This window comes from Neodiprion fabricii, chromosome 7, assembly GCF_021155785.1.
Source record: "Neodiprion fabricii isolate iyNeoFabr1 chromosome 7, iyNeoFabr1.1, whole genome shotgun sequence".
Taxonomy (NCBI): Eukaryota; Metazoa; Arthropoda; class Insecta; order Hymenoptera; family Diprionidae; genus Neodiprion; species Neodiprion fabricii.
The window spans coordinates 2,570,680-2,597,451 of NC_060245.1; the positions used below are offsets into that span (position 1 = coordinate 2,570,680).

The 26,772-nt window shown below is 40.0% G+C and overlaps 1 protein-coding gene and 1 long non-coding RNA gene across 2 annotated transcripts; one reads left to right on the forward strand and one right to left on the reverse strand.

Annotated features, from left to right (window-relative positions):
* Positions 1–7,070: 7,070 nt before the first annotated feature.
* On the forward strand, positions 7,071–25,885 carry LOC124186492. Its single transcript, XR_006871679.1, has 3 exons — positions 7,071–7,177; positions 16,374–16,577; positions 25,112–25,885. It is a non-coding gene; the product is annotated as an uncharacterized LOC124186492 (long non-coding RNA).
* Positions 7,925–8,875, reverse strand: LOC124186491 (C-type lectin domain family 4 member K-like). The gene is made up of 3 exons (XM_046578250.1): positions 8,715–8,875; positions 8,297–8,527; positions 7,925–8,195 (listed from the first exon to the last, which is right to left on the reverse strand). The coding sequence occupies exons 1-3, from the start codon at positions 8,815–8,817 to the stop codon at positions 8,053–8,055; spliced, it is 477 nt and encodes a 158-aa protein (XP_046434206.1). The 5' UTR covers positions 8,818–8,875; the 3' UTR covers positions 7,925–8,052.
* Positions 25,886–26,772: the final 887 nt, after the last annotated feature.

Here is a 26,772-nt window from a genome sequence, read left to right on the forward strand (position 1 = left end):
TACATGTAGAATATTTCAGGTTTGGTTTTCATTTCTGCGGTAGAGAAAATTTCAAAAACGTTCTTTTTCCCCGTTACTAAGAGATCACTTTTGTCGTGAAAACGAAGATAATTATAAAATACAAAAGTTTTGCCTCTTTCACACGACGGAATTGCTCAAGGATGTAAAATAAATCTGCGACTTTTGTTTTATTACACAAGGTAGCAATTGAGGATTAAATTCGATTAAAAAACAGTATAAAAGAGAAAGGGTGTAATAAAAATGAAAATAAATATTTAAGGATTTAAGAGACAGCGAGAAAAGAGAGAGATGAAGAAAGGGTGTTTGGTATATACGTTGGTATACATAAGGACGTATGTATGTACGCGTTACATAGTCATTCAGGGAGGTAAAAGCGAGGACTTGTCAAGGCTGTCACTGTTCCTCTCGAAACTCGACCGGGAGGTTGAAAAAGTCGTTTCATTTATTTTCCATTTTATTTTTTTAATTAACTCTTTCTCTTAGAGAATTCCGAGATTTAAAATTTTAGATTACAGATTTAAGATTTCATCCCAGATCCCTGAGCAGCCTCTTCTTTCTCCTCCTTCTCTTTCACTTTATTCTCTTCTCTGTACCAGATTTCCCTCGCAATTTTTCCCGCTCTTTCTCTCTTTGTCTCCCTTTCCCTTCTTCTTTTGGCGATAATTAAAATGGGTCGCATCTCTTTACGCCCCTACTTATATAATCGTTATTCTCAACCCTAGCATCGTTATTTTCCATCACCTCTCTTCTCGTTTCTTTTTTTTTTTTCTCCGAAAGAATTTATTTCAAGCTTTTATTTTATTACTTTCGGTTTTTCTTTTTGAAACGTACCTATCTATCAGTTTTCGTTCCTCTTCGACGATTTCAAAAATGATCAAGCTTTGTTTTTTTTTTTATAAATTCTTTAAAATCAATTATCGTTATCAAGATATTCAAGGTCGATCTTTTTGCTTATTGGATCTTTTTCAATTCGCATTCCAAGGCATAAAACAGTAACGATTTTTAATAATTGATTTTTATTTCTATGCCACTTTTCTTACCACTTTTCACATCGGTTACGTCAATTTCCAAATCGCCGATAGACACCTCGCGTATCGTCCGTTATTATCATAGAAAGAAGGACGGACAGGTTTTTGAAACGGTGGCGGGAAATTTGAATAATCCGAGGGTGCGACGTACAGGGAACATATGGGGGAGCGAAGGGGGTCGACGATATAATACCAACATTATTGAAATTTATTCACCATCCAGCCCCGTCGGACCTCGAGGCCGGACCGACACAGTTTGTTTCCGAATGGGCCGCAATCAGCCCCCTTATCCCTTTCGGTTTCCTCCCCTTCTCGAACAGAGATTCGGCTCAAAATTCTCAAGCGGATGACAATTTCACCCTCAGTCAGTCAGGAAGAACGTCAACGTTCGGCTCGAACGTTTATCACTCCATGGTTTTTCATCCGCGATTGCAGATGATCCCCACTGACGAGAAAAAGAATCTGTTTTTTTATTTTTATAAGAAAAAGGTGGGGAGAAAATAAGAGAAATGATCGCGGGATGCAAAAATAAAGGCGGGAGAAAAAGTTGGGGGTAAAATTTGCGGAAAGCTCTGTAAAGACGGTGAGAGAAACTGTATTAAAGAAACGAAATAGAAAATGAGGAAAACAGGGGATGAAGGTGGGTGAATCTTTTAAATTATTCCCACGTATAAGACAGCTTTTCTTAACGTCATTCGTCAGGATCACCGCGTCCTCAACGTTGTCTCCCTTTTCTGTGTACAATAATAAATACCCGGTTTCGTCTGTTTATCAAATAAATCTCTTTCTGGTCCGTACGTATTTCGAACTGAACGAAAAGAAAAATATCAAGTTGGAAATATTTCACACATTACGGGTGTTGCGTCGAATTAAAATTATTTACATTCGCGTGATTTTTTTTTATATATATATATATATTAGGATATACATCGTAAACGTGCAATTTACTTCTCCGTGTAATACGATACGAACTTAATATCTTGCAAAAATAGATTCGAATATCCATCAGCAATTCTCGACTTTTCTCCGTCCGTTTCAGCTGTTATCGCCTTCGCCCCCGAAGGATTCGAGCACAGGTGAAATATGATTAACGCTTTATTACAGGGCGAGCGAGGTTATTAGGCAGGCGCGTATAGTTGTACCGGAGCAATTCGGTCCCGCGGGGAATTTGAAAGAGGTTTGCCTGTGAGGGAGGTTCAATTTTCCCTCGGATGTCTTCTGTCATCCAGGGAATTGAGTTGGCGAAGATCCTGTATCAATTACATTGATATAGAGACGACGTTGCCTGCTGCGGTATGGGAAATGGGACCGAATGGGACGGGGATGAGATGGGACGGGATGGGATGTGGAATGGGATGGGGATGGGAATGGGACAGCTCGAGTTTACGACTCGAAGAGGTTATCCCGCGTATCAAGCTCTTACCTTCCAATTAAATACAAATTAACCAAACCAGTATTACTCCCAGTCTCTCCGAATACATGCATATCTGTCTCTCTGCTCCCTCCCTTCCTCCCTCTATCTCTCTATCACACGGCGAGACCCGGCTCGACGAACCCTGGGATATTAACGCTTGGTTCCCAGAGTAACAGTTTTGACGGTAAGCAATTATCGTACCAGCCGACCACGTTGTTGTAAATGCAAATTTGTGTTATCCATAAATATGGATCGTTTCACGATGCTCGACCCGGATCTAAATCTCGGATTTAAATCGACCGAACCTTCTTGTACCTAATTCATTTTTTCTCTCCCTCCGATTCTGGTTATTCGTTCGTCAGATAGTTTGTCGATTCAAACGTTCGTCGATTGGTTGAATTTTCTTACGTCATTCAAAACCAAGGAAGCGAAGTCAATTTCGAAGGAATGAAAAGTGAGGTGGTGAGAAAATGTGAAAAATTTTCTTACAACTGGAAATTCGTTTGATAATTAAAAACACTAATTAATATTTAAACTTACAGTTGGACAAGGCTCCATTAATTTTCATTCCGTTTCACAAGTTCGGAATATTTTCCTTCAAATATAACGCGAATAATTTTGCAACAAGAATCAATATGCGGCGCAAGTACCGTGCAAAAAAAGTGTAACAACGATGAAAAGGTTTAGGGGTTGGCTAAATCGAACCGAAGCTTCCTCTTTCTGTCTATGTAGCTATACGTGAAATCCATGGCTCGTTTAGTTTCCAAATTTCCGCAGCTTCTCTAATCAAGGAAGACTATCGAAGCTTTATACATACATATATACGCATATCCTTTCCCTCGCAGTTCCCAAAACTGTCCAAATAGTAGTAGCAGTAGTATTAATAATAATAACGATAACAATAATAGTGATAATAATCGTATTAATGACGATGACAATGACGATAATAACAACGGGGATAATTATTTAGCACCCGGTGCTACGCGGAGAACCGTTCAGTGTGCGTAATGGGGAACAGCAACACGCCGGGATCCCCAGGACTCGTATCAGATCCTGTCGCCCAAGTACACACGGAAATCCTGATTATTAATCTCGCCGGAGTGTCGGCAGCTCCTCTTCTATTCTCCCCCATTTTCCGTGGCGTATAAACGTGGTGTGGGAGAGGAAGAGCCGGGGTGAAAATTACGATTGGTTCGTATCAGCATGCGGCGTAAACAAGCGTCGCGTCGCGTCGCGTCGATCCGGGTACAAATTGTCAACCGTGAACATCCGTTGCAATAAATTAATGTTCAGTGAATTTTTATTCGCATCACTGATCAGGTGTTCACTGAAGATTTCAAGATATTGAAGAGTGAGGTTTGAATTGGTGTTAAGGGAGTTCTAACTGTAAGAGAATTGTCATTCAGATTTTCATAAAACTTGACGATTCAATACATTTATGCGATTCAATTACTAGATTAAAATTTTGCATCGATTCGCGGGATTTTTTGTGAGATATGAGCAAATACGTTTTCGCAAATTTTACACGTATTCTTACGGAGGAACGGACGAGAATTTAAGTTATCAATAAAAAAAAAAAAAAAATGGATTTTACGCATGACAGATCCTCGAAGTATACAGAATGAATATACGAAGCTTTCACAGTGACGTGACGTGACGTTGCCAAACTTTGAAAAAACCTAATACGATAGTCGGACACGCAACGCAATCGAATTTTGACTAGGCGCCTAATACCGTTAAAACTTCCTTAAATAATGAATAATGTAATGGACGAAAAGCTCCTGCTTTACTCTTTTCGTCCTTGCGTGTTGTGTCGTGAACATAAAATCACATTGGCTAATGGAAACTCCGACAATAGAACGGGTCAAAATTCGATTTCACTGTGGTGAAATTTAATCCTCTTAGCCATGCAAGAGCTTTGGTCTGCCTTTCGCATGGCGTATGATCGGATTCAGTTTCGAGATCAAACTGTTCTTACCTGCTTTGATGAGCTCCCGCACAGCGGCACGTGATCCGTAAAACACGATGTATCTTTTTCTTAGAGTCATTCCCTGGTGAAAATAATTTCTACGCCAAACAGTAATAAAGTGCGGTTCGTGGAAAATTGTAGGAAATATTAGAAAATCGTTGAGCATTGTGGCAAATCGTCGAAAATAGTAGTATTTTGTATAGAAAGTTACAAATTTTTACGATAAATTATAAAAATTCACAATTTTCTATGAAAGACAATTACCATTTTGGGACGAGGCGACATCATTTTTTTTTCTCGTAGGATTTTTAAAATTTCGTTGAAAAGTAAAACGTTTTTGTGAATTCCAGGAATTTTTGAACGACGGCCAGATGTCGCATCTCTCACACAAGGAAAACTTGTGGCAGACAAGTCGACTACTTGGCAGAATTTGGATGTACATGCGAAGGTTGATCTTCTCATCTTCCGAGTATGATTCAGACGGATTTAGAGAATCGGTGAGTCTTGTGGAAAAACTAACATTTTTTGTTGTTCTAAACCAGGAATTTGATGATATTACACATAACATTACATCTAGTTCAATATTTGTTATAAGAAACACGATCACGCAAATGCGATCCATTCTACAATTATTTGTAGAATACGACGATGATCTATGAAAAATTACCATGTTTCACGAAAAAGTACGATCACTTACTAAAAATTCTATACCAGAACGACCAAAATGTTCGAATTTCTCTACTCAATCGTAAAATCAAATTCGTAGTTAGACGTTGAAATTATTTCACCAGTAAGATCCAAGTTCTATCTATTACTTTTTTCTTCTTTCTTCGAAACGAACACAGTAAATATTTCGAAAAAAATGCCTACTTGAAAATTCGCATTATAAGAAAACAAACAAATCAAGACTGCTTCGATGAAAAAAAAAAAAAAAAATGAAGGAAAATATGCATATCACGTTAAACACAAGTCTAAAGTAGTCTGAAATTTTATCGCATTCGTAGATCTATAAAGCACACGTCACATGCACGATACGGAAAGATAAAATTTTTGCTGTCTGTAAATTTAACGAGGGTTTGCAAAGTCGAGTTGCCGAGAGAAAGAGGGTCAGCCTTTATAGAGACTTGAAGGCGTTACAAGGCTTCGTAGGAGTACTTTTTCGCCTCGGTTTAACTTCCTCCTAGTTTCTGTAATTTTCTGAAGAGTGTCTCAGGCTCCTTTTTCCCGGTGGTAACGAGTCTCGGTTGAACAAGTACAGTCGTTGCCGTCAGTCAGTCTAAGGCTTGCGGATGTGCATGCGAAGGGTAGGTTTACACCCTGGGAAACACTTGAGGAAAAGTGTAATTGTCGCTCAAAGGCTGAAGGTGTCGTTAAAAAGAAAAATAGAAGACGAAGTAGGTGCGGAGGATATTGAAGAAGAAGAAAAAAGAACTAACATCGTGTGCGCAAGTTTGAGAAATTGTGGGAAAGAAGTTTCTCGACGTTTAACCCGAGTTCGAATCAGAACTTTCATCGGAATTGAGTATCGTAGAATGAATCCCGATCATTTTCTCGTTCAAGATACGAATCTGACGTAGATTATTTCAATTACAGAAATATTACGAAGAAGAATTGTAAGTCAAAGCGACGAGGAGTGTAAAAAAGTCCTCTGACTTTCATCTCGGTATCCTCATTTTTCTTTCTTCGTTTCCTTCCACTCACCAACTACTTTCGGCCTCTGTTAGCCTCTCTTATTCCCTTTCATTTCGGAAGGATAACGCGTTTTGGATGAAGTCCTCCCCGAAGGGACCCGAGCGCCTTGACACTTATTGCTCGGCGGCACGACCCGCCGTCCAACGCGATATTGCCAAGCAAGAAGGGAAACCCCTATTTCGTCGTGCTTCGAGGAGAAGCGAGCAGGTCCTTCGAATGATGATCCGACCGCCCCGAATTGGCAAAACTAGATCAATCGACCCCGTCTGGGATCATCCGCGAACTCGATCAAGCCGACTTTTCTTTATTATTCCTGTTATTCTTATCATTCTTCTTCTTCTTTGTCTTCCGCGGTGTTTGTTGGCCATGTGCTGTAATATCGAATTCGTTCGTGATTGGTCGTGAAATTTATCGAAAGCGTACTGCCGATGAGAAAAAAGGCTGGGTAGCTTATGAAAGAAAACACAATCGTCCGATCGAGCAATTCCATTACTGGATCGGTAGATATATTTTCTTCAAGGGTATAAAATTACCAATTTCCCTCATATCAAGAAAGTCAAAATAGTTATCCGAAGTGTAATTCATGCAGTAAAATGAACTAATAATACAGCCTGGTTGCCTGACTCTTGAAAAAAGAAGCTTCACAGGGTTCGACTTCAGTCATGAAGCTCGAAGCTTCTTGTTATTTGTGCTTTTATCTTTTCAACCACATACAGCTTTTCTCTCTCTCTCTCTCTCTCTCTCTTAAAGCAGCCCAATCTTGCTTTCGCTATTTTCTTGACCGCATTTATCTTATCGCATTATGACGTACGACGACGATTTTTCGGTTGTATAACTAACGAGTTATCACTATCGGGGTCACATTTAATCAAGAATCGATGAACGCATGAGTGAAGAGCTGTTCAAGACTCTGACGATTAAAATTAGCTCAGTTGTTCAGCACACTACGTACTGATGAAATCATCCACTAGTATAGAAATTTTCATCAGTTCTGGAAGTTGATTTGGAAGACGGATTTTTTTGTCACTGACAGTTTGAAAGAACGGAGAAGAGGTACGTCGCCTTTTATGAAATAATAACAACATCGTGACTGAATTAGTTGAAAAGTTGACTTGTAAACCGGTCGAACAGCCGTGAAACTTTCGAGATGAAAAACAACAGAGAGAAGAAGCGGCGCTCCGCTTCTTCCTCGTGAGCTTTTCCTACAGTTGACTCTGACTTCGAGATACTTGCTGGAGAGGGGATATAAGGAGAGAATTAACGATAATTATACAAGACAAAACTTTCCAAAGAGAGATAGTGTGAGAGAGAGAGAGAAAGAGGGGGATGGGTAGTGAAATATACAACTTAAACAGCGCTATTCCGAAAGGCGAATATACCGGCTTTCCGAGCCTCGGCACCATCTTGCCGGGCCTTCCATGCACACGAGGTGGTAAAAGCCGAGAACCGAAACACCGTGGAATCAACGAGCCGTTCGTGGGCTAGTTTGAGGCGTTGTTACACACCTTCGTGACGCTATTCAAACCCGCAAATAGTTTACCCAAAACCGCTTCCTCAAGCTCTCGGTTGCAAGAGTCTTGGGGATAAAGACGTATTCAAGTGTCACACGCGAATCTTGAGTTGTGTTGTTGTTCCGACGGTTGAGTTTCTACGCCACACGAATTGTTTCCACTCCGCGTAGATTAGCCACTCACTCTCTCTCTCTCTCTCTCCTACCCCGGGCAGCACTTTAACCGACACACCTCGACGCTGAAATCCCGAATCGAAAATGAGAGGATGCAGAGCACTTGATAATCTGAATTTGGTTATTCTGACCTTTATTAGATTGCCTGAGCTTGGATATCGATCTATAGCTTATTACACTTGGTACCTAGCTTGGTACTCATTTTGCGAGCAATATTTATACACAATAGTACTATCACTGGTTCTCACACTCTCTTTTCGCAGACGAAAGCTTTTCGGTCGAAACAGTTCTGACTGGATAATCCTGCGCTGCAACCTTTGATGGCAACGCAGTTCTGCGAGTTTGAGGGTTCGTACGGAGCCCACGGAAGGTAATACAATGTGTCATCTGTAGAAGGGGATGAAAATAAAGGTTGTATTACTTTTGTGGATCCATTTTTGTTACGGGCTTCGCAAAAAGGGGGAGAAAATTCGATACGCGAAACATACCGCAGTCGACTCTCGACCAATCTGTCGACGGTGACGTTCTTGATATGCCAACCCAAAGTTGAACACCTTGACTCTTCTTGGACCCCAGAAATCGAATCTTTTTACGAGTATCTATGAATGCCAGGCTGCCTCCTTCTTCCGCGCATACTTGCTTTGCCTCCAGCCAAGTTTTCGGGTCTGCGTGAATTTTGTAGGCTACCTTTTCATCTGTGTACTCGGTGTAACCAGAAGCTGGAAAAGTTTGAGACGGTTTGAAATAACTTTGTTGAGTTCCCTCGTTTTCGACAAGAGCAACATAGATGTAGAAACAGGTTGAGAAGAAGATAAATAATAAACGCGAACCTTGGTTGAAAATGGCGTATAACTGTCAGTGATAGTATAAGAAAATTTTGTGTTTTTTTTTTTTTTTTTTTTTTACCTAAGGAGGTGTGAGCTTCTGCGAGGCAACAGAAAACTGCAAAAACTGTCAGGAGACACGTGGCGATTTGAATCAGTGATAGTGACTTGAATAAAGAAGCCATTTTCAAAGTGCTGCAGACACGAGTCAGCTTCAAACTGACACTGATTTCGCTTCTGACTTCACTTTGACGCTTCGACGTTCTTACGTAATGTTCGATTCCAGTTCTTACTGGCTTGGAGTCTCCTGATAATAAGTGCGATTCTTTGACCCCGCGGAAAAACCAGCATCATAAAACATTCACGCGCATCGATGAGATTCGACCATAATCGTTGTTTGTATGACAATTCAATCCATAGCCGACAATCTGCCGAATCAGACTCACAGTCTGTCTATTTATGAATGTGCGTAATTTTTTATTTTAACAAGAAGAAAAAAAAGATCGAGTAAAACCCTGCGATTAACGTGAGTGCGAGATGAATAATAGCCAGCTGTTTGCTCATATCAGCAAACTGAAATTCTATTCCACTTCACTTCTTGTTGAAAAGAACAATATCACTGCGTGATACACGTATCGTAAAAATGTCAGACCATTGAATTTTTGGATGAGTCTTTTTATTTTGTTGGTCTTCGGAATTATACTTTAAGAAAAAAGAGAATTAGCTGCTGGTACGTTGGACTTGAAACGCGATCTTGCAGAATTTCTTACACAAGTTGGGCGAAGCCACCGTGGAACCAGTCTGCCATGTACGGTAAGTTTGGTTTGAGACGTTGTTACACACCTTCACGGTGGTATTCAAACCCGCAAATAGTTTACTCTCACCCACCTCTTCAGCCATTGTTGCACAAGAGTTTGGTCAATGAAGACGTATTCAACTATCACATTGAACTATATCGTTGTTCAAACGGTCCGGCTTGTACACTGGAATTGGTCTCGACACGTGGAGAATAGAAGAGTTCTGTTGTGGTTTTCTCCTACACCGTCACCGCGACGATTGTTCTACAAGAACTCGACCGAAAGTAGAATCCAAAGTCAGAATCAAACGAATGGCTGGTTGGTGATTTTTCGTGAAAGAGATTGGCATTGTTAGGCGTCTTCAGACGATGTCGTTCGTTCAAAAGCGTTCAGTTCTTCGCAGAATGCGTTAGTCAATCCTCCGTTGTTATCTGCCATGACAACACAGTTTTTCGGGCTGGAAGGTTTACCGAATGCCCATTAAAGGTACGTCAACGATTCACCTCGATGCTCTGGAAACAATGGTTCAGACTGATAAGTCAAGCTAAAATGAACTCTGAACGGATCGTTAGCACTTTTCGATACTTCGTTTTAATGACAAATTCATGAATAAAAATCTACGACTGTATTTTTATAGAGTAATATTTTTTTATTTGATCTTTCTTCATAGAGTTTCGACAAACCTTCGGTTACATTCTGTCCGTCATCTTGGGATGTTTGGCAATCATTCAAATTTGATTTTGACGGTCCGTTTAGCAGGTAATCACGTCTACACACAATGGATATACGCACTTACCGTTTTGCTATTTTTATGAGACGGATTTGGTTTGGCTATTTTTTGTTTACGGAAACGCAAACTCGCCAAGACAATTTAATGCTCGTACTGAGACAAAATTCTTCATCACAATTTACCTGAGAGGAACGCGGAGGTTTCCTCTCTTGGTTGAGTTCGTATCGAGAGGAGATGAGCTTTTGAAATAAAAGTTCTCGTTCACCTTTAGTCGATTTGGATCGTCTCGGGCATTGTGGGCAGCTTTGCGTGTCCAGCGAGTATTGTATAAGGTATAAATTATGGAGTTGTCTCTATCTTTTCTAAAAACACGCCATTTAATTGTATGACACTATTTACACACGATTGCTCTGGCGGTGGTAACCGAATTATTGTCTTCTACTGAATTGATAAAATGTTTCCTATCAATTATTTACTAGTATTTACGGAGATAGTTGAGTAGATTTACTCACTTTGAAGGTAATTAATTTGGTCAACTCACAATATAGATTGAATACATTGATAAAGTTTATTCAATTTTAGTTGTATCAAAATTATAATGATTGAATATTATTATGAAAGACAAGAAATACGGAATTTCTTCAGAGTTATTTGAAGGACTTGATTTTAAGAGATTCTGTAAACTTCTCTGTTCGGATGATGGTTTTAAACTGACCGCTTACAAAAATTTTCGATGAACAGCCCAAGTTGGGAACTGCGTTGTTTTTTAATACTGCAACGCTCCGTCGAGTTCATTCGTTAAGGTTATAACACGAAGGAAAAAAATAATTACGTAAAAATCTCCTGAACAAGGTGATTTTTTTCCGAGTCTGAAACATCCACACGGAGGGTATGTTCGTATCGCATTTCTGCGGTTCTTGCTACAATTTAACGGTGAGTCATTCCAAGGATGTAAACCAGTGGCTGCGGGAGTTCGCCTCTCGTAGCCTGCGATCTAGGTAATCAACGTGAAAGCACGTTGCTCTGTGCTAGAGAAAGAGTAATAGAGTGAGCTTCGCAAGAAGGTGTACCGAGGGAATGGTTGAATCCCTCTACCAATATTTTATATGAACAAAATGTAGCATTTTTTAATCTCAGTGCATGGCAGTATTGCGGGTACACGTAAATCAGAATTACAATTTTCTTGAACTTTGTGTTGAAACCTCGAATAAAATCATTTGGAAAAGCGGCACTAGATGTTTGAAAAGAGTCTCGCCAGCAATTTAGCAGCCTTAAAGACATCGGTTTGGGACCTATGAGAAATGGAAAGTATGCTCGTCGATCGATCATCGCGCCTCATTTACTGTCTCCATTGCAGATCGGAACTATAGAGAAGCATTGCGATCGCTTCACCGATTCCATGATCAAGGTGAATTCGCGCCCAGCATAGGGAGGAGGTGGAAGTTGATAATTGGGAGCGATATAACCGTGTAACTTGGCGGAAACACGAAGTTATCTATTAATGACAGGCACCTGGTGCACGGTGTCGCCTTTCTACCTGGCTGCCTGACGAACGTTTCCTTTTACAGTCGAGATCGCTTCGTTGCCGGTATAACGTGCGAGCGAACGAGGGTGGCGACCCACCCTCTGGATACACAGCAACTTGAGACGTATCCTAATTAGAAACGTCATTAATACACCCGGGATACGGCCCTACGCTTGTTCTGTCATCGGCAGCACGTCGAACGCCCTTTGCCTGCCAAATGTCGAGGATAATTGTCCCAATTACTTCCCCTTACTCCCGCTTTTGTGCTACACCCACGGGAAACTTCACCTCCTATAACTGCTCCTATAATATGATGTAACCTATGCTAAATTCAACCGTCGCGTCGCGTCCTTCGCCAGGTACGCCGATCGGATTGGTTATGGTGTTGAGAAATAACGCTTCAATAGGGCCTAATTGCAACTGAAGGGTAAACACTCGGCGAAAAGTTAATGTCAGGTGCGTTGGAATCACCTGAATTCGTTGATGTTCGTTCGAAGGTTTTCCAGTCCTCTACGCGCGTTTCTAAGATCGTAAGAAGAGTTCCCTTCGAGACGTCTGACTTCAATCTTGGAAATCAATCGAAACCACTTCGAATCTAGTCAGGCTTATTGGAATTGGAGTCAAGTTTGTTCGAAGGTCTTCGTTATCAACTTCCAGTCTCCTCAGGGAATTTCCAAAATCATCTTTCGAACCGTTGTATCGATTTGAGTCCATATGCAAGTCGTCTGACTTTAATCTTGGAAATCGTTTGAATTCACCGTAAGTAGCGATACGTTTTTGCTCGACTCCTGATATCCATCACTTCGAATCCTTCCTTTCGGCATTCGTTTCTCCACCCTTTCCGATGTTCCTCGCAGTCTATTTCGATCTCGTCACCGAGCAACGAGCTTCGCAAGATCGTTGTCTTGGCGAAACCGTCGCTGCAAGTTACGCGCCATTAATTTAAAATCCCCGAGTAAGTCGCTTCTGTCCTAGACAGTGACTAATGACTCGTAACCACCGCCACACGCTCTGGCGCTACTGCTGTTGCTACTTCTGTGCCGCACGCTTTCCTCGCTCTTCTAGTCTTGCTGCGCTTCACCCCGCACCGAGGGTGAAGAGAAAGAGAGGAAGAGGAGTCTAGGGATGGCGAGAGGGTGAGAGGGGGAGGAGGAGGAGGGGGGGGGGGTGGAATGAAGGGGGGCTGCTCTCCGATTCATAAACTCTAACTTTTCTCGCCTCCTCGTCGGCTCGCGCCCCGTCGACGTTGCCGTCGAGCTGTACTACTTGAGTGACTGATTATTACCGCGCGGTGCGAGCGTCGGCTTAGACTCGGGGCTGGTATTTCAGTATAAAAGTTTCCAAACGTTTTAAGATGCTAATTATTCGACGCGCGCCCGCTCCGGAGTGATGGACGGAATAATTAGTGCTCCTCCCCCCCTCCCATTCACCCCGCCGATCTACCCTGACTTTGCTCAACCAATTAAACAGGCAATTACATCGTCCCATCGGGGATTAACCGTCCCTCGAATCCCGAAACCCAAGCGAACTCTTCAAACTGCTCAAAAATTCACCCCCCGCGTTATTAGGAACTGTGTCGGTGATAGGATTGGTAGCAATTTGTTTTTCGATATTTTGTAAGCAAACAAATGTTGTTTTTGGTAAGCATCGTTTTTACCTGAGTATGTAGACAAACCGATCGATACGTCATATTGCGACTAAGGGTGGTGACCGGCAATCGAATATTAAAAATAAACTAAATGATTCAGAGATCCAACAGATTATTACAACAATAAGTTTATTTTCATCCGTTCGTTCCCTGTTATCCTGAAAACGACGGGCGCGTAACACTTTTCTGTCGTTTTTATGAATACGAGAGAAATAAAAAACATTCCGTCATTATATCTTAGGTGTGATAAATAAATCAATACAATCACCGATCGATCCCCTGAAACGTCGTAATTATCATAGGTGAGTACGACTCGTAAGGGTGGCTCGAAGGTGGTAAATATATGATGGCGATATATTGAAAATGAGAATTGAAGGGTGGCTGTGCACACACCGTGTGTATACCGAAGAATAAATCACTGTTTACATTACTGTAAACTGTGTGCACTCGTTGAGCACACCCCTTTTCAGTCCCGATCTGCAACCCCTACGGCGATATAAGCCGCTCTGTTTACTTGGCAACTTTTGAAAATATAATCCGTATCGGTTAAACGCAACGTCGATCGCGTTCAATCATGCCACGGAAATTTACAGCTTACACCGTTAATCGGTCGCAAATTTGTTTGACCTCGAACACGAGCACGACACGCACAAGCGCGGTGTCCGATATAATGCGAAAACGACGCGGAGGGAGGGCCAGAAAATCGAAATTAATCAAAATGGCAGGCAAGAGAATTGAAAGAAATTTAACGCAACAGGACGATAAAAGTGAGAAAAAAATAAACAATATTTATTTTGGCATCAGAAAAAATAAAAATTCTTTTATCAACGATAAATCAGGCTTGAGTAAAAATTAGTCTTACATTTTCAGCAATTGTAACGGATATCTTTGGCACACAAAATAAAAAAATTCTTTTGGCTTCGTTTAATATTTTGCGTCTCTTATCAACCAGTATTACAATATTAATAAAAAATAACAATCCTTAGGGAATAAATTGATTACTTTTGTATTCGGTTGAATACGTGAATGCAGTTTCTTTCCTGCAGCATTGCAGCAGCAGTATAAACGTGATTGGGTAGCGAATAATTTTCATCCTTTCACGAAGCGTTCGCTTAAACTCGCTGTTTAATATCGCGACGGGTGTGATTTGGAGCGTTGAAAATCGGTGCTAATTTTCAATCGGTATCTATTTGTACGTATAAAAAGTATCGAGGGCAAAGTGAAAAGCTGTTTTCTGCTTAAGGCGAGAAGAGAAAAGCAGACGTGTATCTATGCATATATATCTACGTTTCGTTTAGCGGAAAATTGCGCTCTTTCAACTGATGCATCGTGCCTGCAGCCCTATACAAAAAAAAAGGACGCGATTTTTCATGGATAAAGTGTATATACGCATTTATTCCACAGACAAGGTATAATTCCAAATTATTGCACATGAATTTTTTACTTTTTTTAAAAAATCCTTCGCGGAATATGGGCCATTTTTTATGTTCATGCTTGCATAGAATTTTGCTTTCCATTTCTTGGAATTTGATAGTAAACAGAGAGTCGGTGAATTTTGTTGTTCGGATTTCTTAAAATCGGTCTTCTCGTCTCTCGGTTGAATTTGAAATGCACATTATAAACTCGAGAAACAATATTTTCAAACTCAGAATCGAACTGTAACGACAATTTTTTTTCTCTATTATTCTTTATTAGTAATCTCAAATCCTTGATAAAAATATAAAATTAAATCATGATCTCTGACCTACCAAACAAATTTTGACGATTTATCATCTTCGTTTTAGTTTTCATCCGAATTCGAAACAAGAATCCGATTTCTAAACATGCGAATGAACTTTGAGTAAGTTTATTCTTCCATTACTCGTGGTTGAGTATCAAATATAGTCAACCTGATATTAAATGAAAATAATTATAGAGGAAATTCATTCGTGGCTACTGTTCAAATTGAATCGAATGGAATAATGAAACGGGAAACTCTCTCCTTCTTTAATTCCTCCCATTCCTTTTCTCTTTCTCTCTCTCTCTCTCTCTCTCTCTCTTGTCTCTCTTTCCTCTCATTTGTCCGTGCCTGCACCTTTTCTCCTATTCTCCCTCGCTCCCCCGATGAACCTCGCGATAATATCTGCTAGGAAGGGGAGGCTAGGGGGTTGGAAGGCACGCCGGCGCTCGTTTCCGGTAGGAAACTGTTCCGGGGGTGGTCCGAAGTCGGGCTGAAGGTAATTAAATGTAAAGTTGTAGGCAGCGGCCGCATGCAACGGTTGGAAAGTGCAGCTAGCCCGGTGTAATGGGAGCGGTGCTGCAGGCGAACTATACGCAATTGCAAAACGTTGAAATATTTGGGCGGTCGGACTCCGGAACAGAGCATATTCACCCACGAGAATAACGCTGCACGCGTAAATGTTCCTCGGCGAAAACAACCCTGGGCAAACCGGGATGCAAATGGATTTTTAAAACGGTTATCGTTGTACTCGGTGTGTCGTTTCACAGCGTCACGCCTAAAACAGAGACTGCTTAATTAAAGACATTTTCGTTACCGCCTTAATTGAGAAACGGAAACCGTCTTGCACGCGGTTACGGAATGGTAATTAATTTTTATTCGAAGGAAACGGAAGAAACTTATTGTTAGTTGCGAACTAACCGTTCCGTAGTTCGTTGCGACTGGTGATCGTTTTTCTCCATTAGTTGCTTCTGCTATGAAAAGTGTTGCAAAGAATTTAATTTGACTACTTGAATGTGCTCAAGTGTGAGGCATTAATTATATAATTAGGAAATTGAATATTGGATTATTTAAAATATCCGAACGCAGAAAGATTGAAAAACTAATAATTTGGCTATATAACTGATCATTTTTTTTCTCGCAACTATATTGTGACATTTTTCAACTGTTTAGTTTAATTGACTATTTTTAACGCATAAATTGTTTTAATGATTTCATTAAATTTCACCGTTTGGATAGTTTTGAAATCAGAATAAAACTGTTTTCATAGTTTTCCATGTAGTTTCACTATTGAAATGTAAGACTTGTTTGGAAAATTTTTCAGCCAGAGTTCTACGCACGAATATATCATCGAATCTGAAGGAAGAAAAGCTGGAAGTGGGAGGGACTGCCGATTTCCCACCAGAGTAGACAATTTCTCGGCAGAGTGAATGAGCATACAACCCCAATTCAACCGAGACACGACGAGCTTGGGGGAAGAATTTTCAGCCCCCCTCCCCCCGTAGAAAGTGAAAACACTGGCTTCAAGGTGTGTGAGAATACCCTTATTTTTCAAGCATCGTATTCAGCGGTATTTCATTTCAGTCCCAGTCGTACTGACGGGGACAAATCGTGAACCGAGAATACGGATCGAGATAGAAATTGGAAACGAATTACAAGCAAGTTTTTCAGAGTATTGAGAATAGTTGAAAAAATTTGTTTCATGGGTTTCGGTGGTGAAAAAAAAGCATATTTTCTCTAACTAAGCATGTAAAAGAACAAAATTTGAACCATGTTTCGTGAAATTTTTATTTAAAAATTTTTGAGAACCCTTAGAGAAAAGTACCCTTGCGGTGGCCACGATAGCCAAAAATAGATAAATCCGAAATCAAAAAATCAAATATTTTATGTTAGTAGGTGAGTATGGCTCGTGGTTGAACGATGGGTTTTGAAAAAAATCGAAATTTGAATTTTTGGCAGAGTTGTATTCGAAAAAGTGCAAAATTTCGACAAGTTCGCATCAGTTATAGAACAATATAGTTTTGAGAAAAGAACGGTAGGCTTTCTGTTCCAGACTTTTACTCCAATTGACTTGAAACTTTTGGATAATATTCTTGACACGTTGTACCATTAAATAAGAAAACTGAGAAGGAAAAAAAATGGATATTTCAAAATTTCGAAACACATGTAAACCTTGAAAGGGACGCCAGCCGTTCGCACATGCGTATCTGCGTAACACCCCAATTGTCCGGTTAATTCGACGAGCCGTCGAGTCGAGCAGCCGACGCAAACTCCTGAATATTCAAGAAAGGGGTGACGGGATTTGGTGCATCCATGCGGTTCTTGGGGTGTTTCGGAGGAAGCCGAGGGTCGCGGTTCGCCGGCTTTCCTCCCGACGATCAGGCGAGGAGACGCACAAGCCCGGAGGCGACGTCCGCTTTGATCCGCGAAAATGGATTAACGGAGTAACAGGCAGCGATAGTTCTATTGTCACGTTTCGGGGCGGCGTGTATTCACCTCCGCACGTGAGGATGATTCAGTTATGGAATCTTCCACCCTCCGTCAGAGCTCCGCGAGCTACCTGACAAACACCGATTTAACCCCGCCTCTAACAGACGCGCGTTTCATCTCATAACTTGGATTTGCCCGCGTCTTATTGTTGCAGACGCCCCGAGTTGGAAGCTTGTCAAGGGTTAGTCGATTCGTTGATAAAATAGGTCTGCAGTCAAAAAAAAAAAAAAAAACTGTACAGGTTTCTTTTTTTATACTTTTTGTCATCGATTTTTACTCACTGAAACTGGAAAACATAGTCGAAAAGTTCCGACGCATCAGGTTATTTTCTTGAACTCGTGTTTGTAGTTTTATTCAGAGTGAAACTCCCGTTTAATTCGAAATCTGGTATCATATTCTTGATTCTAAAAATTCTAGGCACAAGTGATTTCTTACTTTAATTTAATATGGGTTAGAATGAGACTCGAGAATTAATGCAAACAGAAAATTGATAGCGGAAGCGTGTTTAGAGAGTTATCAGAGAGAAGAAGAAAAGGTTTTATAGGCGAAAAAAATAAACACGGAATGTTGAATACATTTAATAAAGAAATTGTTTGTTTAATTTTATAAGAAATATTGTTTAATTCGTTGTAATGAAATAGTGATTTTTTCATTACTGTTATGCTTTTTTTTTATGCAAGCTCCTTGTACTTTGCAAGAATACCGTACGTGCTGGAGGAAAATGAGTCATTTTTGGATTTAGCACACTCGGAAACATAAAAATAACGAAAAACATCCCGTGCAGTTGAAAAAAATATCTTGTTGCAGACCTGCGTTATTTGAGCCAAGAGATAGGGGAGCGAAAAATTTTGAAATCGAAAAAAGCTTCTAAAATCTAACCAATCAGACTGTTTCCTTTTTATTTAATCTCGGATTTTATTTAATAACTTATAAATCGAGGGAAGGACGGGATGGCAGTGAAATTCGGAGTATATTATTCTTTTTATCCATTTACGGGGATAGTGAAACAGGACATTGAAGAAAAACGCAGTGAATTGTATTTACGTATTCTTGAATTAAAAACCCACGCGATTGGCGATGAATTCGGGAGAAAACGCGTTAATGATTAGATGGGAACAATAAAGTTTTCGTCTTACGTAGATGAATTATTCGAAGGTAATTTCGGAGGGTCGTAATATTTCATGAATATTAATTTTTTTCTCTCTCGCTCTCTCCTTCTCGGCTTTGTCTACCTTTCTCGGTCTCGCTGTCTCCGATTTAATTGTAATTGCAGTCGACTGCAAGTTTTCGCGATGTTCACGCGAATCGCTGCGTTCAATAATATCCCCGCAACGATCGTTGTACACGTATAATTATTACATTAATACCGCTTTTATTCATTTCCTCTTCAATTCCATATTCAAGCTACACCTTGTACTCTCTTTTTATTCAACCTTACGTAACCGTTGAATGAATAAACACCGATTTCCGTGTAGGCGTCTGCCTACTCACCGGAAACGGTGTAATAAGTTTTTGTGTTTGCTGCCTCGAGCGAGTGTTTTCCTTCTTCCTCTTTCTCTTTAATTTCTTCTTCTTCCCTAAGGAGATCGTTTTTACCACGGTTATGTACACAATTATGAAGAGTATTTGGGCAAACGAGGCCGTTAGTATAATCAAAGAGAAATACATTACTACCTGCCGTAGAACGCTGATGTACATGGTGTGTCGTTTTGAATAAAATAATAAAGGTGATTTCGACACTTGAAGGGAAAGAAAATTCTTTCTTATAAAGCAAGTGATTTCATTTCATTTTTTCCGCAACAGTGGAAGACATTTTTTGCCCAAGGTGTATTTTTCAGTCTCTGGTTAAAGTCAAAATTAAATTCAGTGACATATTTCGTGAAAAAAAGTTTTTGCAGGTCATTAAGACGGTCTTTTTAAAGAAATGCTTATTTTTTTTCTTGACGGAAAATAAGCAAAGTTTTCTCGAAATATTTTCTGTGCGGTATAAAATTCAGCAACTAGACGATTGCGTACGAAATTTTTAACGTTCGGTAATCAAACGATGTCGTTTCTTCGTGAATTTCCTGTACGTTGATTATCTTCCTTGATTTTTTGTGGCTCCTTTGGAAACGGGACACCCAGTAGTTGTGTATAGAAATGAAATTTCTCGTATATTACACCCGAGGCTATGAAACCGCAAAATTCTCTCCTCCCTTTTTCAGCGAAAGCAATTGAGTGAAATGGCTGAAGCTAATTAGTCAGTTTTAATTAAAATTTACGCGTATAAGCCTCGGCTGACTATATTTAATTGTTACAAAACGCGCAATTCGTTCTCACCGACGTGACGACGACGAGGAAGACGCGGCTTCTCATTCCGTCAGACGCGTTTCACCGAATCGAGTTGAACCACATTTCTCGTTCCTTATTCGTGTAATAATACACAAGAAAAGAAAAAAAAGATGATACGCTAGACACGAATTTCATTCCGTGTATATAAAATTTGAATCACAAATTGCTTCAAACATCTGATATCCAATACGACATGTTTATTTACCGTTAAAATTCGATTTTTCTTTTTCTTTAGCTATAATACTTACTTGGCACCAAAAAAAAAAAAATTCATAGAGATAAACTTCGAAGTTGGGACGTATAAAAAACATTTTTTCAATCGATCGCGAATGGAAATTTCTGGTATTGCTTGCACGACCCATTTTCCGCCGAGACACAGACTGTGAAAAATCTGTAGAAACTCGATTACTCGAAAAAGCGATAAAATTTATGGTTCATTGCAACGAAAATGAGAATTTAAGAAATTGGAATAAGCTATGCAAACAGAAATAAATTCATTCGGCTGGATACGTTGATACATATATAGAACTTCATGTGTAATAATTAGCGGTATATAAAAGAAAATTATAATACAGAGATGAAAAAAGAGCGTCTCCCTTATTTTATTTTCCCTGCATGCGGATGTCATCGCGGTGAACCGAATGCGGCGAGTCTTTCCTCCTTCCTCGTATAAAACATGCGTCTACATCACCCTTTGTGCGTAAATACGCACATACACAGGTCGGTGAATAAAAATACGGTTTGCTCAGCGAAACGTGACGTGTAACATCGGTGCGGATAATTTGTACGAAATAAAAGTTGAGAGGGTAACTCATGCGGCCGCGACGGTTAAGGGATATGCCGGAATGGCGAAGGGATGGCGGAATCGCGGAGAGTGGCCGTCGGCCCTTGCGGGGTTACGAGGCTGAAATGGCGGGCGTATTCGCGCGAGGACGTTGAGGCCGGGGAATATAAATCAGGGGGGGGGGGGGGAGGGAGAGAGAGGAACGCGAGAGAAAGAGTCTGGAAATGCGTAGGGTGAGGGAATGGGGGGAATTTCAAACCCGAACCCGGAAAATGAAGGAACTGAAAGATAGTCGACAAGACGAATTTTGAAACAAAGGTAGGATAGGATTATAGATGAGACATTTATCCATCCCTGAAGAGATGAGATCGATAAGATTGTTAAGATTGAAGGAAGAGGAGACGAACGAAAATGCGAACACGGATGAAAATGAAGATACGGAGGATTAGAAACATGAAAAAAAATGAATAAAAAAATTGATTGCATTATACAGACAATGAGTTGTACACTTTTTCGTAAAACAATAAATGCAGAGGAATAAGAGAAATTTTGAAAATATCCCACAGAAAGCAAAACAAATCAGACCAGATCGCGTCGAATCAGATTAGATATAAAAAGAAGACGAGAGGAAATAATTGAAATTTGGTATTACGTCAAAAAAAATTTATTCGCGAAAAAATAAAACTACACAGATGTGGAAGAGGAATACGTGCAAAGTATTTTTTTAAAAATTCGAAGCAAGCAGAAGAGGGGAAGTGGAAAATGCAAGACCGCAATTCGGTGCGTCGAGGAACTTTGGGAGAGGGTAAATTAAAGGAAGCGTATAAAATAGCGGTAAGCCGGTGCGGCGAGCCGCTGCAGTTCGACAAAACCACGACACTGCACAAAGTATGCCTGACGAAGTGAGTTTTATACTGCACGGAGAATTGTGGTGCGATAGAAGCGTAGGCTGAGGGGGAGGGGATCGTTCCGGGGTTATAATGTTGTTACTTACTGCCCTGCTGCACGGAATTAATTAAAATGCATATAAAATGAGCCAACGCGGTCGAATGCAAACTCGGTCTATCCTGACCCCGATTTTCCGCGCCATCGCAGTTTCGGGAGAATCGGATCGTCAAAAATGGTATTTTTTATTGATTTTACTACGCGATAGTCGCGCATTGAGTATTTGTTGAATTGTTATAATCTGCAGGAATTTATTTGATAATATGAGGATTGATGCTACCGGAAATTTAAACGAAAGCTTGGATATCGAGGCTTTATTTTAGATCGCTTCAAAATTGATAAGAATCTCATAAATTTGTCAGATTTTACTCTTATTTTTCAATCGTCATCAATATCCGTGCAACGTTGCCAAGTTTAATAATCTTTAAATTTTAATAGCCATAACACGAGGAAAACAGAAAATTAATTAATTAAAAATTATTATTACCAGTAAATTAACCAATCCATCAAAAGACGTCCTTCTGAATAAAATGAGGACCTCGTAGAGTGAAATGGAAGAAAATTTCTAGATTTCTACAAATTTTGAGGAGATCTAAGTTTTTGTTTATAGGTCCTGTATTTTCTATTAATGCATAATATCAGAAATTCTCAATCCGTAATCATCCCGTGAAAGAATTAATAAAATGTATCGACATGTATTTGGCGAACAAACCTCGCGAAAAGGCTCTAGCAATTGATTTTTTCACAACTTTGAATGAAGAAGAATACTTCAAACTCTGGATAGGATTTTCCATTTCGATATACTTCATTAGTATCTACCATAAAATGCTAAGAATTAAAGCGGACAATAATTCTTTCGATTATACAAAATTCACTGAATTCTAAACCCTTACGAAAAATTTTGGACTCCGACGACACGCCGGTAGTCTATCCATTCATTAGGACTACGAAAAGTGAGAGAGAGAGAGAGAGAGTGAGTGAGAGAGAGTGAGAGAGAGAGAGAAAGGGGGGATGCAAAGTGCACTCAGCACTCCAGCCTCATGCATAATTATATATTTACAGTACAGAGGCCCGCCTCTGCTGCTGCTGCTGCTGCCGCACATATGTTGCCGGTTTAATTAAATATTTGCATGCACCATACACACACACACACACACACACGCATACTCTCAGACGCGTTCCCATGACGCAGGGGATGGCTTGTGGGTACATAGAACGATGGATGAGAGACGGCCAAGTCACGCTCGAGTCGCTGGACCAAATCGGAGCTAACTGACCCAAAGGAAGACGAGGACGAATGGCTACGAAAAATCTCTGCAACTCGAATTATTTATTCATTTTGTACTGCAAGAGGATCTAACCACTGCAGTCAGGAATTAGATGGGAAAAATTTGCCCTGCTATCCTTTGACGATGGCTTAAAACCGCTGTGTGAATGCTTCATATCGTGTGCAACTCTTGATTCGTAATTTAATGATATAATTGCGGTGGGAAATATCTGCCGATTTTTTTTTCACCGCGATATTATTAAATCGATGGAGTGATGAATCGTGAGGTGATATAAAAATGTCGCTTTTAGTCAATGGAAATTTTTTCAGTTTTCTATTCGATCAAATGTACGAAACAACCATTGAAGAGTTTCTTTTTCCTTTTCAACACTTTTGATATAATTTGTCAAAAATGTTTCAAACATCGCATTTCTAATACGTGTGGTCCAATTATTTATCCAAATATTTTTTCCTACAGCCTATAATTTTAGAATCATTTGCAGGATATTTCTTCCACCGAGGAATGCTAAAACAAATGCATCGCTCAATTTTCCCAGCGAATTCTCATATTCACGAAATTTTGCAAATGAAGGATAATCAAACATAATCGATTATTTTTCTCGATTAACCGAGTATAATCGATTATTTTCCAATCTCGATCAATCGACCGACTCAATTACGTTTCCTCACAATAGATTTTTGTTTTTTATTCCCATGAACGACGCAATATAATATCAATTTATATGATTAAAGTATCGATTAATATCATTGTCTTACTCACTGTATGAAAATGAATATTTTTACCTGAAATTGAAAAATATCTTCAACGAAACTATAAATTATAACAAAAACTTTTCCGTTGTTAAGACTGCATACTGAAGTTTACGAAATTTGGTTAAATGCACAGTTTCAAAAAAAAAAAAAAAAATGAAATACGAAACGCAAGATTAATCGATTAATTTTTACCGCATCAATCCAATCGTGTTTGATTATTTTTTTGGACCCAATTAATCGACGCATCGATTATTTTTAGCTTGGTGGCAATCACTGTCGCGTATCGTCCGACCGGCGTGCCGGCAACAGCCCGGAGAAACGGGGGTGCGATAATTTGTGGCGACGCGCCGGTCGCTCGTCAGGCGTTGCGGTTAATTGCTCCTGATGCAACATAAATTAGCGAACGCACCCCGCCACCCTCGGGCGGTGGGAAGAGGGTGAGAAAGAGGGAGGGCAGGGGAAGTAACGTGCGATTGAAGTGGTTTCGCGGTGTTCAAGGTCTGCTCGCTTCATCGAATCACTCGAGTCGTCCTCGCTCGGCCCGCAGTGCACATTCGGTGATAATTAACCCTCGGTTTACACACGTCGTTGTCTGCGACCACGCGCACTCGACCTAACCTGACCTCCTTCTCGCTTCGCCGCTATTTCCCAAGCTTATCTGCAATTCGCGAATTACCAGAACTATTTTGCACTGAGTTACCTATCACGGAATTGAAAACAGTTTTGGCCTTTTTTACTCTGGATTTTTAACGGTTTGATTTATTGATAGAGTGAATTTTTGAAAATTCTTAGTGGTCGTCGTCCAGAAACCTGTCGATTTAATCTCAATGATGAACTGTTCGTTTTGGAGAATCAGAAAAACCTTGTGATGATTTTTTTTTTCAAAGTCTTGATTTAAAAACTGACGAATTGCATGCTTTGAATTATTTCAAATTGACAGTGACATGTGACTACTTGAAAGAATATTATTCAATTTGAAACAATATCGAATGCATTATATATTGAAGATAGGAGAATGGAAATAAAACTTTTTCAATATTGTTTCTACTTACGATTATTATCATTCATTCGTTTCCCCAATCACGGTTTTGGGCAGTGTGTTTTATTATTAATACCCAATCTCGAGACTCATTTTGAAAAAAGGAATAAAAAAAAAACACTAGAAGAACCAAAAAACCATGCGACAGAAATTACAAATTTAAACTACCACGAAGAGCCAATTTTATCAGGGTTAAATTAAACAGAGAAAAATTTCTCTCTTTAAATATTCAATAATCGAAAATACAAATTTATTCAAAATGTATAACATATTTTATTATACAGCGAGAATTCTCAGAACTCGAAAATCATCTGGGTCTGAATTTTCGTAAAAATTTTCACTCCCTTAATTGAATCGACTAAACGGATTTTCGATGTAATAAATAGATTCCTCATCCCTTTCTCTATTTAGTAATTGATTGTTTTTTTTCAGATTTTGCGGCCATCGCTTGCAACGAGCTCTGGAGTGCGTTTTCGGAATTTGCGAAACGACGAGGTAGAATCGAATACATCGTCGAAGAGCCCCGCTGGGAGGGACGTCATCGCCGTCGTCGGCAGGGGGTTAAAGCGACGTTGGAAACGCTCTCGCTTTAATCACCCCAGATTGAGATACTCCTCTCCTCTCCTCTCCTCTCTTCTCCTCTTCACACTTCTCTCTTCCTCTCTTCCCGACGAGTTTTACCCCTCGCCAGAGATTTGGGATTTGTCTCCTTCTCCCATTCTCCCATAGAATTAACCCTCTTTCACCTTGCGTTATACACCATGTCACCTTTGCTCGGGTGTCTGGCATTATTCATCCGAAAGTGGGACGACAAAAGTAGAATTAATCAGGTTATCGATAGACAAGAAAAACCGAAAAATGATTGAAATAACAGATAAATTAATACGAGATAAAGAATGAAACTAATAAAATACTGGTCACATATGGTAAATGAGTTGACTGACCTACGAAAATAAGTTGAAAGAATAAATATTAATCAAACTTTGAGGAATTTAGTAAAGCCTGATCTAGAATTTCTGTGAATTTCAACTGAAATCACTGCTGAAAGTGACCGTACCTTATGCATAGAAATATTGTACACGTATAATTATTTTTTGACTAGAAACTGTAACTTGAAAAACTTTGAAACGATAATTATTGCATTGGAATTGACTCGAATTTTGAGAAGTGAAGATTTCAAATGATCGTGACTGCGGAAATTTCATTTTCCAAAAATTTCAGCGACATTGTATATACCTATAATAATAGTTTTCAGGGATGGATTTTCGTAAATCAGGTCTTTTCTGAAAGTTTAAAATGTCAGTGTTTGTTTTTTATTTTTTATGCTGGAAATTAATTTAGAATTACTACCCTTTAATTATAATAAAAGTTACAATTTTTTATTACTGATTTCTGGGTGATTAAAAAATGAAAAATTTAGACTCATGGTATTCGTTTTCACGTTGTGGAAATTTGAAGTGTAATTGAAATTGTACTAATCGCGTGATCTCGGGATGCCCGAAAATCGACTTCTGATCGCAGCGCGTTTACACCGAGCATCTTTTTTTCCTCGTCGGTATTTTTGGTCTGGTTTTCCCTCGGCTCCTGGGCTTTCATTTCACCTCTTATATATTTCACTCTTGGCTGTATTTTCGCTCTTCGGGGCTTTTTAGGGGGTTGGCTTTTAGCGGGCTGTCCGAGAGCGTCAGTGTCTCTAAACTGGAGGAGGTAGGAAGAGCCGGAGATCTTCCTCGTCCACTCTGTCGCTCCTTGGAGTGCCTCTCGCCGTCCCTCGTCATGCAACGACGCCCATCACCCTCAGGATACGCCGTTTACATCCTCCACCCCCGAGTACACCCCCCCCCCCCCCCCCCCCCCGCTCCCCCGGACACATAATCGTGCCCGGCAGAAAATTCGCCCAGAGTCCAAAGCTCGGAAAAGCGACGATCCTTTTCTCTCGATCAAACATGATCGTAAATCACCGCCACGGACACTTTCAATTGTTATCGCGATAGTGGCAGGAGGGAAAAACCGAGGAATGGGAATAATATTCTCGCTGGTGTGATGATCTCATTTATTCACCAATGGAACGGCAAATGAGACATGAAAAATAA